Source organism: Diaporthe batatas (genome assembly GCF_019321695.1).
Source record: "Diaporthe batatas strain CRI 302-4 chromosome Unknown Contig00010, whole genome shotgun sequence".
Taxonomy (NCBI): domain Eukaryota; kingdom Fungi; phylum Ascomycota; class Sordariomycetes; order Diaporthales; family Diaporthaceae; genus Diaporthe; species Diaporthe batatas.
Window position 1 is genome coordinate 867,886 of NW_025408557.1, and position 16,795 is coordinate 884,680.

A 16,795-nucleotide genomic window follows, 5' to 3' on the forward strand; every position below is an offset into this window, starting at 1 on the left:
CCAAACAGAGCATTCAGAGCATATTAGAAGAAGCGCCTTTGCTCTTTAATCATTGTATCCTGTATTATACCAAGCAATAGAGGTATCAAAAGCAACGGGGAAGGAAACCAAGTCAACTCCAAACTATAGGAAAACAAAAGACCGTGACGCCACAAGACCCAATCAAGACGGTGGCGCAGTCCCCAAGCCCTCTCCCTTCATACCAACGTCCTCGTCACTGTCCAGGGCCATGTCGCCTTCTGGGGCTGTTTCTTTGTCCCGCGTGATCTCCCCCTCGGTACTGCTCTCGTACCAGTCGTTCCTGGTCCACTTCGCGATGAGTTGCGCCGCCGTGTTGGAGAGCCTGTCGTACCCGGGGTTCTCTTTGGGCTCGAACATGGCTGCAGTTCAACAAGAAGCGGAGTCAGCACAAATCCCTCGAGCCACGGACCCCATCCCGCCCACATCAGAAAAAGAGGGAGCAGAAGAGGACTTACCCATGTGCGCCGAGGTCTCGTCCCCCGCCTGGTCATTGACAGCCTCCTCCCAGTGGCCCAGCTTCTCCGGGCCGTTGCGCCGGCTGGGCAGGTTGCAGAACGTCCTCTGGCCGCCCAGCACGGAGCCGACCATGTTGGTGCCGCCCATCCCGGCGACCTGCTGCTGCAGCGCGGTGGCGCCCTTTCCCAGGCGCGTGTACAGCACGCCGAACCCGACCCCGAGCTCGTTCTGCGCGCGCGCCATGTACGCGACGCGCCGCCGCAGCTCCTCGCCCCGCGCGAGGCACCCCACGAACTCGAGGTGCGACGACACCCACGTCCAGCCCTCGGTCAGCTGGTCGCGCTTCAGGTACGCCGCCGCCGCGGACCCGGCGAGCGCCGCGCCCGCCCCCGCGTACAGCGCCATCTTGCCCCAGCTGCCCCACGCCGAGGAGGATTCGTTTGCCTTGTTGCTGTTGTTGCTGCCGTTGTTCCCTCCTGCTGCCGGCGGCAGCGCGGCGGCGGGCTTCTTCTCCTGCTGTGCGCCCTTGCCCGCGTCGGCGGCCCCCTTGGCGCCCCACAGGCCCGTCAGCGTGCTCAGCTGCGTGAGCGCGGCGCTGGCGGTGCTGTAGTGGGTCTCGGCGCCGTGGGCGACGACGCCGGGGCTGATGCCCAGGTACGGGGTGTCGAAGCTGAGCACGGCCTGGACGTAGGGGAACATGAGGCCGTTGAGCTCGAAGGACCTGTCGCCCTCGGCGGGCGCGGCGGTGTGGTTCCCGTCGCCGGAGCCGCCGGAGGCCGTCGAGGGCGGGATGACGCGCTCGCTGGTCAGGGCGATGAGGGTCTCGGCGGCGACGATGCCGCCCATGGAGTGGCCGCACAGCACGACGCGCACGGAGGGGTCGACGGTGGGCGAGGGGGTCCCCTTGCCGACCTCGATGTCGATGACCTTCTCCTGGAGCCAGTCGCGGAACCGCGAGACGCAGTCGGCCAGGTCGCCGCGGGTCTCGTACTTGGGGTAGACCAGCACCCGCACGTCGAGCTTGGGGAGCTGCTGGGCGACGAGGTCCCGCAGGTGCTGGGTGAAGGCATATTTGTGGCCGAAGGTCTCCTCACCCCCCTGGACGGTGGGAAAGAGTGCGCGTGTTAGCAGTGTTGGGATTCTTATGTGCTTAATCAAGAGGTGACAGGTGACGTATCGCAACGAGGAAGGAATACTTGCCTTGAAGCCGTGGATGAAGCACAGAAGCAGTGTCTTCTTCATCTTGCGGACCCATCTGAGGTGAACCCAGGCGATGGAGGGTGAAGGGCTCGGGTCTGGCGAGTGGTTGCGGGATGTTGAAGGGAGGTTTGGGGTTGATAAGCCCAAAAACTACCGGACCCTTGGACTCGAGGTGGCGAGGCGCATGTGAGCCGCCTGCACAGCGCTACGGTGCCCTGGCTTGCATAGCAATGACCTGAGGTGTGGAGGGGGGTCGCACCTGCAGGACCCCACCAGACCTGGCGTGTGATGTCAGCGGGGGTTTTGGAGGGAAATTGGGATCTGGCTGTCAAATCTACATAGGACCCCAGACCAAGGTTTGGGCGGCTGATCAGCATGTCTTGGCCCATATTTGGTGGGCATTTCTCGGGCTGGATATAGAATTCAGTAAGTCGACCCAGAGATCTGGAATATACCTACCTGAATTTTAATAAAAGCCAGTTGGCCGGCAACCTGCTATTGAGTGGACCACAGAGCCAATATTTATTTATTTATTGGACGATCAGATCTAGACTCATGCATGCTCGTATAGCACTTTCTCATCGCCCAAAACAGCATGTCTATCATGACCCATGCAGCCTCAAGACCCTCACAGCATTCCCGCCCATGACCCCCCTCGCCTTGTCCGACCCCTCACCGAGCGCCTTGTTGACGGCCTCGGCGTTCATGCCCACGCTCTCCCACTCGCCGTCCTCGTCGGTGCCCAGCGGCGGGAAGAAGGGGTGGTCGGTCCCGAACATGAGCCTGTCCGCGCCGCCGCTGGCCTCGATGGCCGCGTTGAGGCCCACCTCGCTGTAGATGACGGCGTCCAGGTAGACCTGGCTCCGGAGCACGTCCCACACGGTCCGCCTGCCCGCGCCGACCTTGCCCTCGCGCACCAGGTGCCCGTCGTGCAGCACGCAGCTCTCGATCCTGCCGGCCAGGAAGGGCAGCGTGCCGCCGCTGTGCGCCAGGATCATCTGCAGCGCGGGCACGGCGTCGAACACGCCCGCCAGGTACATGCGCGCCACCGCGATGGTCGTCTCCATGGGGAACCCCAGCGCCAGCGGCAGCACGTGGCCGTACTCGCCCGACGCCCGCGGGCCCCACACCTCGTTGGGCAGGCCGTAGTGCGGGTGCAGGAAGATGGTCAGCCCCGCGTCGGCGAGGGCCTGGAAGATGGGGAGCAGGGCCGCGTCGTCCAGGCCCTTGCCCAGCCCCGAGGTCCCCAGGATCACGCCGCGGCAGTAGTCCAGCCCTTTGAGCTGTGCGATGGACTCCTGTATCGTGGCCAGCGTCGCGGTGAGCGGGAGGGTGCCGAAGAAGAAGAGCCGTCCGGGGTGGGCGGCGCACATGTCGCTGAACTCCTTGTTGACCGAGGCTGCAAACGGCCCGGCCTCGGATGGGTCAAGAAAGTCCAGCCATGGGTTCGCGAGCGATATGACGGATATGTCGATCTTGTGGGTGTCCATAAAATGTATCTTCTGCGCCAGCGACGAGTAGTGCTTGGTCAGAGGCCGCCCTGGTGGTTTGGCCGATGCATCGTCGGCGCCCGAGAGGGACGGCACCTCTGCCTCGAGCAGGATCAGTCGCGGATCCGGCGAGCTGGCAAACTTGCGGACCAGAGGGATTGTGGACCGTGATTCCAGGATCTGGACGTAGGAAGGAGGGTACATGTGGGTGTGGATGTCCACCACCTTTGACGGTGAGGCGCTCGAAGGATCGGCCATGGTGTGGTCTGTGGTGGCGTGAGTGAATGAACGACTGCCTGACTGACTGATTGGGCTGGCCAGCAACAACAGCAACAATAATCAGGAACCAATGAGTGAAGACAGGGCAGACAAGTCTATTAGTATGGAATAAAAAGAAGCTCGCGACCCCAGCATGTGCTGCCGGAAGGATCGACAGGAAGGGGAAAGCTACCCCGCGGGCCCCTCCTTCCACCTGGGTACAGGGTACGGATACACTATCGTCCCCTTTCCCACGGGCAGCATCTTATCTCGACTTCCACAGGGGCGCCTGGTCAAACCGGCCGACTTCTTATCAACGGGTAGCCACTGTCAAGAGAATTTGACACTAATTGGGCCATGTCGAGTCTCGGCCCTATAACAGTCGAATGTCATTCTTATTCGCCTGCCATTTAGAGCCGCCCCGTGAGCCTGAGCCGGAGACCGCCGCTCTCACTCCGTCAGTCGCCCGTCCGCTTTAAAGTTGGAGGCCCGCGCCGGATGTGACCGCGTGACACTGTTGAAACTAACACGAGTCTGCTTGACAGTCTAGAACGTGCTGCCTATTTTTTGTGCACACTTCAACTCCATCCTCATCACCGATAGGCCCGTTGGAGTCTCGAGTAACACAGACATCATGGAGAAGGCCGCCGTTGACGAGCAGGGGCTCATGATCCCGGTGCGTGAGTGCTGGACGGAGCGTTGGTTGGCCGTGTGACCTGGAGTGCTGTGCTGAACATCCATCTCATCAGTTGATCGACCTGTCCAAGTTCCTGCACGGAGACGCCACCCAGCGCAAGGAGACGGCCAACGCGATCCTGAGTGGCTTCCAGAATGCGGGCTTCATCTACCTCAAGAACCTCCCCATCTCGCCCGAGACGCGCAAGCATGTCTTCGGCACCAGCGCCAAGTTCTTCAACGGGCTCAGTCTAGAGGAGAAGCTGGCACTCGGGTGGACGACTCCAGAGGCGAACAGGGGCTACTCGGCCCCGGGCCGCGAGAAGCTGACCCTCGTCGAGGAGGAGAAGGATGTGGCCAAGTTGAAGGCCAGCACGGCCGACATCAAGGAGAGCTTCGAGATTGGCCGCGAGGGCGACCCGGACTACCCAAACCGGTGGCCAGAAGAGAAGCCCGGCACGGCGGTGGACGGGTTCAAGTCGACGATGCTGGACTTCCACGAGCAGTGCAAGCGCATCCACGTCGAGGTCATGCGCGCCATCGCCGTGGGCATGGGCCTCGGCGAGGACCACTTTGACGGCTTTGTCGACGTCGGCGACAACACCCTGCGCCTGCTGCACTACCCGGCCGTCAAGAGCGAGGTGTTCAAGGTCAACCCGGGCCAGGTCCGGGCCGGCGCGCACTCGGACTACGGCAGCATCACGCTGCTCTTCCAGGACGGCGCCGGCGGCCTGCAGGTCCAGAGCCCCAACGGCCAGTTCGTGGATGCGACGCCCATCGAGGACACTTGTGTCGTGAATGCCGGTGACCTCCTCGCGAGGTGGAGCAACGACACCATCAAGAGCACCATCCACCGCGTGGTCGAGCCGCCCAGGAAGTCCGATGAGCACCCCGCCCGTTACAGCATCGCGTTAGTTTTACCACTGGGCACGATCCCCTCGAGAACCGTGTTGCTGACCTGCCGGCACAGTTACTTTTGCAACCCCAATTTCAAAAGCTACATCGAGGCCATCCCTGGCACGTTCGCGGCAGAAACGGACAAGAAGTATGCCGGTATCACTAGCGGGCAGTATCTGGTGCAAAGACTCACTGCGACTTATTAAATGGAAAATGGAAATGAATGTATGAAATGGAACGAATCGAGAAAGTTGTTTGCCGAAAAGACCGTTTGTTTGACTGGCTGAGAGTTATGTAATTTAGACCGTATCTTTCGACCGTAAATTTCCACCGTGAGCGTATCTTATCAGTCCGGCCGTAATCTTCGATAAGCCAACCTTGGAACCTGGTATCCGGTTATCTTCTCTCACAACTTCCACTCTACCACCACGTCGACCACCAACCAACGACGCACGCTCCTGATACCAAATCCAACAGACGTTCTTGCATACCATCTCCCCGTCGTCCTCGCAAAGTCACCCAAACAAGCCCAAGATGAGCGACAACGCCAGCGCCGAGCTGCTGGCGGCAGCCAAAGACGCCGCGGCGCGCGGCCTCGACTACTACGCCCTGCTGGGGATCGACCCCTCAGACGACACCCCGATCACGCGCGAGACGGTGCAGCGCGCCTGGCGCAAGCGGTCCATCAAGTACCACCCGGACCAGGCGGGCGACAGGTTCGACAAGGACAAGTGGGAGGAGTTCGGGCAGGCGCGGGACGTGCTGGCGTCGGAGGAGGCGCGGGCGGCGTACGACGGGGCGCGGAGCGCCGCGCGGCAGAAGGCGCTCGACAAGGAGAGGATGAGCGCGAGGCAGCGGCGGTTCGCGGAGGAGCTCGAGGAGGCCGAGGGCCGGGGCCGGAGGGCCGCCGCGGAGGGCGCCGCGCGGCGGGAGGAGGAGGAGCGGGAGCGGGCGGCCAAGACGGCCGAGGGCCGCAGGATCGTGGAGGAGAGGCAGCGGCTCGTGCGGGAGGCCGAGGAGCGCGAGAGGGCGCGGCGGCAGCGCGACGACGAGGCCATGGGCGACCGGGAGCGGGAGCTGGAGGAGAAGCTTGCCGAGAAGAGGAGGCGGAGGGAGGAGAAGAGGGCCAGGAAGGAAGGGAGGAAGAGCGGTGCCGCCGCCGCCGCCGCCGCCGCCGAGGAGGCGAGGCCCGAGACTGTGCCTGAGCCCCGTCACGATGCTGAGCCGAAACACGCCGCCGAGGACAAGAGCGCGCCGATACCCCGGAGGGACGTACCGAAGTCGGCCGACCCGGTCAAGTTCTGGGAGACGCAGTGGCCCAAGACGAGGGCGAGATTAAAAGCGGCGCAGGCCGTGAAGGAGCAGAGGATGAAGGAGGCGGGCATGGCGGCTTGAGATGAGGGGCGGTTTCTCCGGGGTCCGTATTACTTTTTGTCATGATACCCAACAGTGAAGATTGAGCTAACACGAATGCTCTCTTTAAGACCAGCCCCTTGGTACCGTTCCTGCCGTTTGAGCGCCAGTCAAGCCGTCAAAGAGACAGCTGCACAGGTGAGGCGTAGCCGTGCCGTATGTGAGATTTGTCTGTGATCTCTGATTCATTGCTCAGGTAAGACGATTGTAGTTGTAGGCACACTCGTGGGAGCGTTTCTGAGCGCAAGCCCTGCTTCTGCTACTGTCATAACTGATGGGTCCCCCATTTTGAAGGGGATCCAAAAACGCTACTTGGGTAGTATCTACGGGCCATACTGCAGGAAGCATTGTGCATCCATTTCCTCCTGTTCAACAATGTGGTGGAAACCTCCAGCACTGGCGCATCCCTGCTACCTCATTGTCGATCCCGATTCAATGCCTATTGTACACTTCTCGAGACCGCATTACGAGCACCCGCCAATCAGATCTGCCCATTATCAATGCTTCTGCTGTTCATCCAAACCCTGCCTCAGCCACTCGGGCACAAAAGCCTTGACCCTGACCTTAAAAGGGTCCTCCTGCCCGTCCTCGCCCGCCTGACCCTCCATCACAAACTCGTCAGCGGGCGTGTAAGAGCTCGCCGCCGGCTCCCCAGGCAGGACGACGTCGGTCATGACCTCAAGCCGGCACAACGCCAGGCCGACATTACCCACGCCGCGCAACCACTTCCCTGCGCTGCGGCCCCTCTTGCCCAGCCTCCCGATGCGCGTGTCCGTGGGGATGGCGGAGGCCACGGCCACAGCCACAGCAGAGCCACCGTCCGCGGCGGGGAGGTACTCCAGCTGCGAGGGCTGCTCCTCGCCCCCGTCCGCGCCGTAGATCATCACCGGCAGCACGCGCTTCCGCACGACGCCGCGGTGCCTGGTGCGGATGGTGAGCTCCTGGCCGACGTAGCAGCCCTTGCGGAAGTCGATGCCGCCCATGACGTCCATGTTGGCCTCGAGAGGGAGCGCCCCCTCGCGGGCGAGCTCGGACTGGCCCTCGGGGACCCCCATGAGGTACCTCCTCACGCGGTAGGCGTCCTCGCCGGCCGTCGCCCTCTCCAGCTCCACCGCCGGGTCCCGCCCGGCCTCGGTCAGGATCCGGTGCCCCAAGCCCGGCGCCCTGGGGTCCCTGAGGTGCAGGAGCTGGTGCGGGGCTTCTCCGACGGCCAGGGCGGCGGCGGCGCCGGCCTTGTCGTCCCAGCCGTGCCAGACGGTGACCTCGCCCGGGGCGAGCAGGCGCACGGCGAAGTTGGCGCGCAGCTTGTAGCGCTTGATGTGGCGCTCCAGCCTGGGCGCCTCGGCCGCGTCGACCTCGATCAGGAAGCTCTCGCCGGGGGTGGCGCCGCGGGGGTCCCGGTAGATGAAGACATCGTGCAGCACACGGCCCGTGGCGTTCAGGAAGGCGCCGTATGAGCCTGCGGCGACGGCACTGTCGCTGCTGCTGCTGCTGGCGAGTGGGAGGATGTTCTGGGTGATGGCGCCCTGCAGGAACTTGGGGCAGTCCGGCCCGGAGACAGAGATGAGACGTCTTGATGAGAGTGCGACAAGTCCTGACGGCGGTGGCGGTGGTGGGATCGGCGACGACCGCGCTGGTGATGTTGATGAGAATGGTCGAGCTCGCCGCGGCGCTGCTGCTGCTGCTGCTGCGAACCTGCAGGTCGAGCAGATGAAGCTCGGGGCCGCTGGCGGTGGGACGGCTATGCGCCTGGGGACGATGCTACCTCGAGGCCGCATCATGGAAAGTCTGGTTGCGGTATCGCGATGGTGGAGATTTTGTAAGTCAACACGGGAGAGAAGATGCTGGTGCGGCGGGCAGTTTTGAGGATGACGTCCTGCCGGGGTCCCCGGGACTTCCGATCCGCTGCGACTGTCAATCGAGGGAATCGACTGCTCATGCAGGCAGCAACCCTGCAACAACCAGCTCTCTTACACACGACACATGCAGTAGAGCATGGCCAGTTGCCAGGCATGGGCAGAAGTGCAGTATGAGGGTCTACCTCACAAGCACCTCTCGTTCTCAGCGGTCAATTGTGATGGACTCTGCCCCACCTCTGCTATTGGAACAATTACTGACGGCCCAATCAGCTCTCAGATCCCGGCGTCCTGTGATTGGACGGGTTCTTCCGCCATTGTTCATTCTGCCTTGGGATTGATCGATTCGCTCAACCCACCAACCAAGTGACTGAACAATTGATCTGATTGTTTTCCCATGGCAGAATGGACGAGGTGGAAGCTTGGGCCTCGACGTAAAAGGCTTCAGTCGATTAATTTTGGGTCGACGCAATACTGCCAGCAGTCGACCTCTTCTTGGCCACAAGCAGCTTCCCAATCTGGAGCCAGGCAGACACCTCACTTCTTCACTCTTGTTTTGTTTTTTCCAATCTACAATCCTCACCACAACTACTACTCCACTTGAAGTTCTCACCAAATACTGTCAAACAGCATCCCTTCTTCACCATGGCCACAATCGCGGGCGTTGACCGTCCAACCCATCCAGACCATCCGTCCCCCTCAGTCAGCTCGACCACCGACTCTGGCAGTCGTGGTTCTGACAGATCCTCCTCCCCCTACCGCCTCGTCCGCACCCCGTCTTACGAGTCGGACGACGATAATGACAGCCGTTTCTCCCTCATCATACACAGGACGGCGGAAGAAATCCACGAGTTCATGAAGGAACAGCGCCTGTTGCGAGACAAGCAAGGCGATGCAGTTAGTAACTCCATTTCTCCTGACTCCAGTTTCAGCCAGGGCAATTCTGCGTCCGCCGAGAGCCAAGATGAGGACATGACCGAAGAGGAGTTCTTCGCCCAGTTCGGTGAAGAAGTGCCAGACTGGGCAAAGCAACCCCTCGGCGCCGCGCCACAAGATCACGGCGCCGGCTGCGGTGATGACCTCATAGAGCTAGGCGACAACGACATTGAGGCACAGCTCAGCGCTGAGATCACAGCAGTACCCGACAACGGTTACGATGACGACGAAATCATGGAGCTGAGCGCAGAGGCGTTCGAAGCCCAGTGCGGCGCCAGAGCCGCGGCCGTGCCAGCCGCCGACGAGGACGAGGAGGACGAGGCTCGTGAGGCGCGGCTAGATGCTGAGATCGGAGCGGAGCCCGTGGTTGACCATGCCGCTGTCGCCGCAAAGCAACGCGCAGTACGCCGCAGGCGCAAAGCGCGCAAGGACAGGTACAGGAAGAGGCGTGCCCCAGGAAAAGGTGGCAGGCGCGGTGGTTTCAAGTCATGGGTCGGCCGCAAGCATCGGGCGCCAGAGGTCCAACTCGACCAGCCAGACAATCTGACCGCCCCTACCACCGAGGATCTTGAAGCCGCGCTCGACGCCGAGCTCGCCGGTGACAATCTAATCGACCTGACCACAGAGGAGCTTGAAGCCGAGCTCGATGCTGAGCCCGCCGGAGCTGATCTGAACGACCTGACCACCGAGGACCTCGAGGCCCAGCTCAACGCTGAGCTGGCGGGGGACACAAGCGCAGCCGACGGTGCATCTGTCGACAGGGCCAGCAACGCTCCCAAAGTCGCATCTTGGGAAGCGTGGACAGACCGTTCCCAATTCCAGCAACCCAAAGCAAGTGCCGCGCTCGAGATCAGGGAGGTGAAGCTTGCCGAAAGGCGAGCCACCAACAACCATGGGCCCCTCCGACAACGCCTCGGACGCCACCAGCCTCCCCCGATGCGCACGAATGATGCGCTGCCAAAGGTCTACCACCGGCAAAACCCAATCGACTGGACACCACTGCGAAAGGCAATCAACCTGAGTACGTACTGCCAACGGCTTCCATCCCTATATCTTCCCCCTCAACCCCCCAGTCTCTCTCCATGTGCAGCACTTGCTGACGAAAAGTATCCTAGCCACCCGAGTTGACCTCAACACCTGTTACAAGGCGCTGGGCCTCGACTCCCTCCGCGGCAAGGCAATCTACGAACGCCTGAAGGCATACCTGCGCGTCCCCGGCAACTCGGTCAACCTCACAAACGTGCAGCCGAACGACGCCAAAAGGACCATGGCCAGGATCGCCCACAGGCTCCTGGTCAACGAGGGCTGGGGCATGGAACACTTCAAAATGCCCTCCCTGTCGTCCGCGGTCAAGTTCATCCCGTTCGAGACCAACTCCACCGAGTAAGTTAACCGCCCCCCTCTTCCTCCCACGGCCACTCTGTCCTCCACTCTATTTTCTTTTATGACCAGTCTCTGCTCCCCTCCAGAACTATCATCAGCCCGCTAACAAAAGTCCTCACAGGGTCTTCCTCGAGTTCACTTCCCTCCTCTACAAGGCTATGAAACTTGAAGAGAAGCGGAAGAAGGGCAGGGCAAAGACACAGGAGATGAGGGAGGCCAACGCCGTCGTCCAGCACCAGGCGGCCCAGAACGTCGCCGCCACGACGTACCAGTCGCCGCGGGCCGTCGCTCGTCCCCCTCCCCCTCCCCCTTCTGCTCGTACTCGTACTCCTGCTCGTGCTCGTGCTCCCAATCCTGCGCCTCCTCGCCCTCGTTTCTCGACCGCGCCCAACGGCGGTGTGAACCCGGTGTGGGCGAGGCTTGGTCTGCTGGGGTAGGAGGAAGTGGGGAAAGGGGGGCGGTTGGTAGACTAGTCGGTACTCTCACGAATGAATGAACGAATGAATGACTAGTGCAATTCGACCTTGAACTACGTGACATCCTAAGTCATAATCTCATATGTGATATTTCCCTCTGGAATACTCCCCAAAGGGGCAGCCTCTTTAGGAAAGCTTCCTTTGGGATGTGGCCTGTGAGCAGCCTCCCACATTCTCTTCGCGTGGCTTCTTTGTGTGATATGGTCAAGTATTCGGCCTGGTAGTTACAATCGCGAGGCAGGAGGTTTTCTGGCGAGGCGCAGAAGATGCGGACCGAATACTATCAACGCGGTAGGTAGCCGAGGAGCGACCAAGACGAGAAAATGTCTAAACAACCTTCGAATTCGGTGAGGAGGACGAGTATGCAAGCTTTGTTGTAGAAGAACTAGTACAATTAGTATAGTATTACAAGATGGTATTGTAGGGTGTGTACTTGTTAGAAAGACGCCGCTTTCCCAAGTAATTATGATGATGCTTGTAGTTGTTGGTCATGGGACCGCCCTCTTCTTTCCCTCCCCTTCCCCCCGAGGCTCTTTCCCACCCACCGGATCTTTTGTCCCCGGACCATTCTCCCCCGTTGTTCCCTTCTTCCCGCTCCTGGTATATTTGTTTTTCCCTGGCGAACTGAGGGGTATCCCCGCGAAACGATGCAGTGCCTGGTAGAAAAAAGGATTAAAAGCAAAGTATACAGATGAAAATGCTTGTGATGTGACGAGATCGATGATGATGATGATGTTGTTGTGTGTGTGAGTGATGCGCTTTCTAAAAACCCTCCCTTCCCAACCGGCATCTCCAAGTTCCAGAACGCCCCGAAAAGTTTTAAGACGCCTCGCCTTACTAGTGAGTAGCTCGCAGGTCAGCCTTTCCTCCCCTTCTCCCTCGCCCCCTTTCCGTCTCCAATTTGTCGCGCGCGAAGGATCTAATAATCCGGTGGCGGGTAGTTGTTAAAATGTTCAACGTGCAGCCCGGCGGACATGGAGAGATTTCCCGAATCAGAATCGCTGGCAGAGAGAGACCTGCCGTTGTCGGAAAACAAAAGTCCGACGGAATCGATGGGAAAAAAACATCCAGCCTTGAAAGCCCAGCCCCAACAGGAGAAACAAACGCCGTGGCTTTTTATAAAGGATCCCTTTTTTTTTCGGTTGCCCGAACTGAAACGCGTCTTCTAAGTGTAGTCAAGAGAAAGAAAAAGCAATAAGGAAAAGTCACCCCCATGATGGAAAGGGGGTGGTGTATGTCCAAGTTGCGAAGAGGGTATCTCGAGAGTCGGTCCTGGGGTCTATTTGGATTTGTATGTGATGATTTGGTAGAACAAGCGTGGTACGCGTGGTCGGAGCGCGGCAGCTGGTGTGCGAAATAGGCTCGAATGGTGTGATTCGACGCATTCATTCACCCGGCAGGACTGTCAGGGCTTTCAGGGATATCACCTTCGGGAGGGATCTTGAGGTTCTCTGGTTGCCCATCCCATCTCGTGAGGCGGCGGCCTCCCGTAGTACTGTGTCTGATGGGGGAGTGGCGGAGTTTGTGATTCGAACCCTGTCGGATGCGCAGTCGTCGTCGGGGAGGAGGCTGGCTGGTCGAAGCGCAGAGGAGGGAGTCTTGCGCTTGGGGGAGCCGAAGAGATCGGCCCGGTATACCCCTGAGTAACGATAGGGGGCAAGGAGCCGGGAGGTTGGGCTGGGCGCATCGCGTAGGGTGCGGCCGAGAAGTCGGCGGCAGTTGGGTCTGTTCGGCGCCGCCTGCTCGGCCTCTCGAGTTGCTCTTCTGCGTACGGGGGCGAACGTTGCTGATGAGCCAACGATGGAGATGTTGTAGAGGAGCTGCCACCTGCCGCGTAAGAACCTGTAAAGGAGTCTTCCGTGGCTCCACCGGAGGCGGCCGCGCGCGATGGTTGGGGGCTGGGAGGGCCCTGCTCAGCGTGCTCTCTGATGCTCGGGGTTCGCAGGACCACGTCGCGTAGCCGATTTCGTTCACTGCGATAAAAGTCGCGCTCGGCTTGCAACTCGTGGATCTGTCTGCCAAGATCTCGGTTCTCGTTCTCCAGCCGCTGCATGTTCTCCCGCAAATCCTTGTCCCTCTCCTTCTTCCGGGCACGAAACCGCGCAGAAGCTCCTGCGTTGCGATGTCGCTTTTCATCAGCCTGACGCGAGCCTTGGTGAACATCCAACGGAACGGTGATGTGCTCCCCCGTGTTGGTTTGCAAGGTAAGGTGAGGCTGCGAATCGGGGCCTCTCGTTCCTCCGCCGCCACCAATTTGCAAAGCATTCATGATCGCTGACGACAGGTTTGCCTCCGCTGGGGGGCTGCCTTGGTGCGCATAGCCCCTGCCGCTCCCCTGCATTGATTCAAATTGCCCTTGCATGTACACCGGTGCCATTCTCTGTGGACTTCCCGCAGTTCCATGTTGTATAGGACCCTGTGAGAAATGATGGCTAGGTGGATTGGCGAATGGCGCCTGAGCGAAGGCACGAGGGTCCATAGTAGCCGTCGAAGCAGCGGGAGTAGGCGGAATCGCTCTGGGAGACTGGCTAGGCATACTCGAGGTCGGCCCATGAGGTCCGGAAAATGGTGCCATTTCCTGCTGCGCGCCGAATCGGCCAACCGGCGGCGTCGAGAAATCAAAGGGTGGCTGATTATCACCTGAAGCTGCTGGCGTTGTCACGCGACCCAAGCTGAGTGATCGAGGCGACCTCGGCGTCAGAATCCTTCTTGCTGCCCCCAAGGCAGGAGGAAATGGTCGAGCTTGACTCGGAGATTCTCGTTGGCCAGGAGGTTGGATCGAGGTCAACAGGCCAAGGGGAGCTGTAGGCCCTGGCGGTGCACCGTAGGCTGGCGCCGCCGCCCCATATGGCTGATACGGCGAGCCAGACACACCGTACTGCCTCGCCCCAGCACTTGAAGGAGAGCTGTCGCCGCCAACACCTGCACGTTGAAGAGACGGAGACGTTCGGCTCTGCGTGTCCCTCGGTTCGGATGGGTTGAGGATGTTGTGTACTCCCAAGGTTCGCGGAGTGGTCTGCCGTGGAGGCAAGTCGTCCGGAGCGACTAACACCCTGCTAGGATCTCGAGTTGGATCCACCCCACCGTCATTGCCGTATATGTGTACCGGTTGCAGGGATGAAGGCGAGGTGTTCGCACCGGTCGAAAGAGACTGGGAGCGACGTCGAGAAGGAGGGCGAGAGGCAGCGCCTCTCTGCGACATCGAGACCTGTTCGCCCTCGCGTTGAGGATATTGTGGTTCCGGACATTGATCACCGCGACCGCCCTCATACGAAGAAGAAGTTTCCGGCCCGAGGCCGATTCCAGTCGATTGAGCCCAGCTGCTGGGTCTTTTTGCTCTGTCAACTAGGGATTGTCGGTGCGGCTCAGCAGGACGCCTCTGGCCGTCTCTGTCAAGGCGGCCTAGAAGGGGGCTGGTGGGACACCAAGAAAAAGATTGGATAGCCAGCGCGAGAACGTTATCCAAGAATTGTCTCGTGAAGCGCAGATGTAGCAGTCTCCGGGATTGCAGGACCGGTCTCCGTCTTTCCGGTCATACAAGAGGTAGTGTCAGATTCTAAGGCGCCGTGGAAGCTAATAATCTTGCTATTCCGTCCGGGTCAAGGACTGCAAAGATGGTGGCAAGCGGGCAAAGGATCTCCGGAATATTGTCGCAAACCTGAGTGAAGCCGGGAGCAAATTCACTGGTCTGCTCTCACAAGAGAGTGTCTGAGGGAAGAAGGTTCAAATTGACACGGCCCGGTGCTGAAAGGTTGGACAGTAATACTCGTTGAAATTCTGCTTCGCAAAGGATGGGCTACGATCTGTGGCAGGCGATGAAATGGTCTTAGCTGGATTCGAGCGGGATGACGGATGTAATATGCATGTGGGATAGATATTGGGAGCAGGACAGCGGAGGTGACTGGTAAGGATAGGTGCAGTGCAGCCCACCAACCATGATTCTCATACCAAACTCTGTGACTTGAGTGGCTATCTCAACACTCCTGCGCTAGAATCGGTCGAAGCGTGACTGGCAGGTTTCTGCCAAAGTGTCCCCGCGAGCCTCTCCTTACGGGACTTCTTTCGTCCCTGAATCCTTTGCAGTCGCGTTGAGAAACAGAGAACCGCCTTGACATGAAGAGATGTTTATCCAGGCTGGGGTGTTTTATGTGGAACGATCGGACACGGAGACGGGTGAAGATGTCAAGTTGGCGAGTACGGGCGGCGAGAGAGACTCACGGTGTGCTAAGTCGCCTTTTCTGGGCACCAGGAAAAACCAAAGGGCGCGAGGGAGTCTTTCGTACCGATGACCGCAGGATCCTTCGTAGATGCAGGTGTCGGTCAGGCTCCACTTCGCGTAACCAACCGGACTGTTGAAGCTTTGTTTTGTAAGGAGGAAGTTGATACAAGAGGGAGGTTCTGACGTCCGGATATTCTTTTTGGGTGTTCGTTCTTTCTATCCTCGTCCGGCTCGTCTTGCTGCTCCCACGCCATTCTTATCTGGGAGAGGTACTGACTGGGATGGAGCATGGGGTGGAGCCAGAGGAAGAGGTGTTGGGTTGTGGTGTCTGCCGGGGTGCAGCTGCAGGGCAGGGGTGGCCCATGCCACGCTTTGTGTGGATGCTGGGTGGATGCTGGGTGGATGCGAAGACCACGACAGGGCTTACGGATACAGCCTGGATGGGCCTCTATGGCTGTCGAGAGTGACTGTCGCAACGCCGCCGTTGCTTAATGATTTCCAAGTCCGGTGAGTGCGGACCCTCCAACACCTTCACACCCGCGCAGTAGTGCGCCATACCTGGCACTGTGGACAGGGTAAGAAAGACATCGACATAACGTGCTCTGGATTCGACGAGGAGAGAGGTAATAGGCAATGTCCACCCACCCAACCCCCTTCCTTCTCCAAAAGCTAGTCAGTCATACCATTAGCAGCTAGATTTCGATGACCGACGGCTACCAGTCCAGCATGTCGAACATGGGTTGCAGAGCCTGGTAACATGCAGCTATACGGTGTATTTGCACATCCCGTGCACAGCATATTCGGGATCGCAGGCCGGGGCGAAGACCCCCATGGCGTGGAGGGCTTTGACCCAAGCACCAGGGAGACAGATGGTCAGCCTTCGACCCTGTCAGCCGCTCAGGGATCCAAGCGATAGAGGCGTCGCGCACGTCAAAAATAACGAGCTTGTCCAGTGACAACATCGCATCATCTTAGTCCCCCTTCCCGAGATGACGGGCATAGGCGAGTGATTAACTTGTAGGGATTCTGCCCTAGGCCGCAAGGTCCGAACGATCAAAATTTCACGGTACATTCGCAACGCCCACAATTAGAAAGAGTGGATGATACGAAAGCCAAATGATGTCTCCCGATCCCTCTGCCCAAGAAGAGCCCATGGAAGAGTGATGGAAAGAATGGGGACGGTGTGGGAGGAGCTAGCGTCATGAGAGACATCGCGGAGACGGTGGGATTCGAGGCCAATCTCGGGCCAGTGAATTCATCGACCTCACGTACCCGGGGCAAGGTCGCAGTCTTGATGGGGTTGGGTTGTGCTTTCATAGGTGACAGAGCCAGCTGCGCCAATTCAGCAACTCCCCGGGCGTGTCTAAGCGAGCCACGTCCAGGAACAGGGTAAGAATCCGCGAAAACGTCGACTGCTAACGTCCGCGTCACGGCGGATGGCTTGAGGGCCCTGCGGACGAGGAAGTGTGAGAAAACTCGTGCCACCGAATCAGCCAACACGACAGTGGCGATGTG

General features: G+C 59.8%; 7 protein-coding genes across 7 annotated transcripts; 3 read left to right on the forward strand and 4 right to left on the reverse strand.

Moving 5' to 3' along the window:
- Positions 1 to 162: 162 nt before the first annotated feature.
- KVR01_008632 (uncharacterized protein) lies at positions 163 to 1,863 on the reverse strand (the record flags this gene model as incomplete). Its single annotated transcript, XM_044785826.1, has 4 exons — positions 163 to 380; positions 477 to 1,575; positions 1,651 to 1,772; positions 1,845 to 1,863. The coding sequence occupies 4 exons, from the start codon at positions 1,861 to 1,863 to the stop codon at positions 163 to 165; spliced, it is 1,458 nt and encodes a 485-aa protein (XP_044642399.1).
- A 322-nt stretch (positions 1,864 to 2,185) lies between these two features.
- Positions 2,186 to 5,337, forward strand: KVR01_008483 (uncharacterized protein). Its single transcript, XM_044788637.1, has 3 exons — positions 2,186 to 3,882; positions 3,971 to 4,101; positions 4,175 to 5,337. The coding sequence occupies exons 2-3, from the start codon at positions 4,060 to 4,062 to the stop codon at positions 5,201 to 5,203; spliced, it is 1,071 nt and encodes a 356-aa protein (XP_044642250.1). The 5' UTR covers positions 2,186 to 3,882; positions 3,971 to 4,059; the 3' UTR covers positions 5,204 to 5,337.
- On the reverse strand, positions 2,280 to 3,425 carry KVR01_008587 (uncharacterized protein; the record flags this gene model as incomplete). The annotated part of the gene is made up of 1 exon (XM_044786239.1): positions 2,280 to 3,425. One exon carries the CDS (start codon positions 3,423 to 3,425, stop codon positions 2,280 to 2,282), a length of 1,146 nt encoding a protein of 381 aa, XP_044642354.1.
- A 45-nt stretch (positions 5,338 to 5,382) lies between the features above and the next one.
- On the forward strand, positions 5,383 to 6,482 carry KVR01_008384 (uncharacterized protein). Its single transcript, XM_044792023.1, has one exon. The coding sequence runs from the start codon at positions 5,532 to 5,534 to the stop codon at positions 6,390 to 6,392; it is 861 nt and encodes a 286-aa protein (XP_044642151.1). The 5' UTR covers positions 5,383 to 5,531; the 3' UTR covers positions 6,393 to 6,482.
- A 425-nt stretch (positions 6,483 to 6,907) lies between these two features.
- Positions 6,908 to 8,188, reverse strand: KVR01_008512 (uncharacterized protein; the record flags this gene model as incomplete). Its single annotated transcript, XM_044781632.1, has 1 exon — positions 6,908 to 8,188. The coding sequence occupies one exon, from the start codon at positions 8,186 to 8,188 to the stop codon at positions 6,908 to 6,910; it is 1,281 nt and encodes a 426-aa protein (XP_044642279.1).
- A 723-nt stretch (positions 8,189 to 8,911) lies between these two features.
- KVR01_008456 (uncharacterized protein) lies at positions 8,912 to 11,022 on the forward strand (the record flags this gene model as incomplete). The annotated part of the gene is made up of 3 exons (XM_044789465.1): positions 8,912 to 10,223; positions 10,318 to 10,585; positions 10,707 to 11,022. The coding sequence occupies 3 exons, from the start codon at positions 8,912 to 8,914 to the stop codon at positions 11,020 to 11,022; spliced, it is 1,896 nt and encodes a 631-aa protein (XP_044642223.1).
- Positions 11,023 to 11,605: 583 nt separating this feature from the next.
- Positions 11,606 to 15,567, reverse strand: KVR01_008619 (uncharacterized protein). The gene is made up of 2 exons (XM_044788817.1): positions 15,010 to 15,567; positions 11,606 to 14,864 (listed from the first exon to the last, which is right to left on the reverse strand). Exon 2 carries the CDS (start codon positions 14,261 to 14,263, stop codon positions 12,485 to 12,487), a length of 1,779 nt encoding a protein of 592 aa, XP_044642386.1. The 5' UTR covers positions 14,264 to 14,864; positions 15,010 to 15,567; the 3' UTR covers positions 11,606 to 12,484.
- Between the last annotated feature and the right edge of the window lie 1,228 nt (positions 15,568 to 16,795).

Bases quoted from the DNA above. Each gene is read 5' to 3' on its own strand.
- KVR01_008384 (XM_044792023.1), top strand. From the start codon at position 5,532: ATGAGCGACAACGCCAGCGCCGAGCTGCTGGCGGCAGCCAAAGACGCC.
- KVR01_008483 (XM_044788637.1), top strand. From the start codon at position 4,060: ATGGAGAAGGCCGCCGTTGACGAGCAGGGGCTCATGATCCCG. The intron at 4,102-4,174 runs GTGCGTGAGTGC...CCATCTCATCAG, and splicing joins AGCAGGGGCTCATGATCCCG to TTGATCGACCTGTCCAAGTT.
- KVR01_008619 (XM_044788817.1), bottom strand. From the start codon at position 14,263: ATGTCGCAGAGAGGCGCTGCCTCTCGCCCTCCTTCTCGACGTCGCTCC.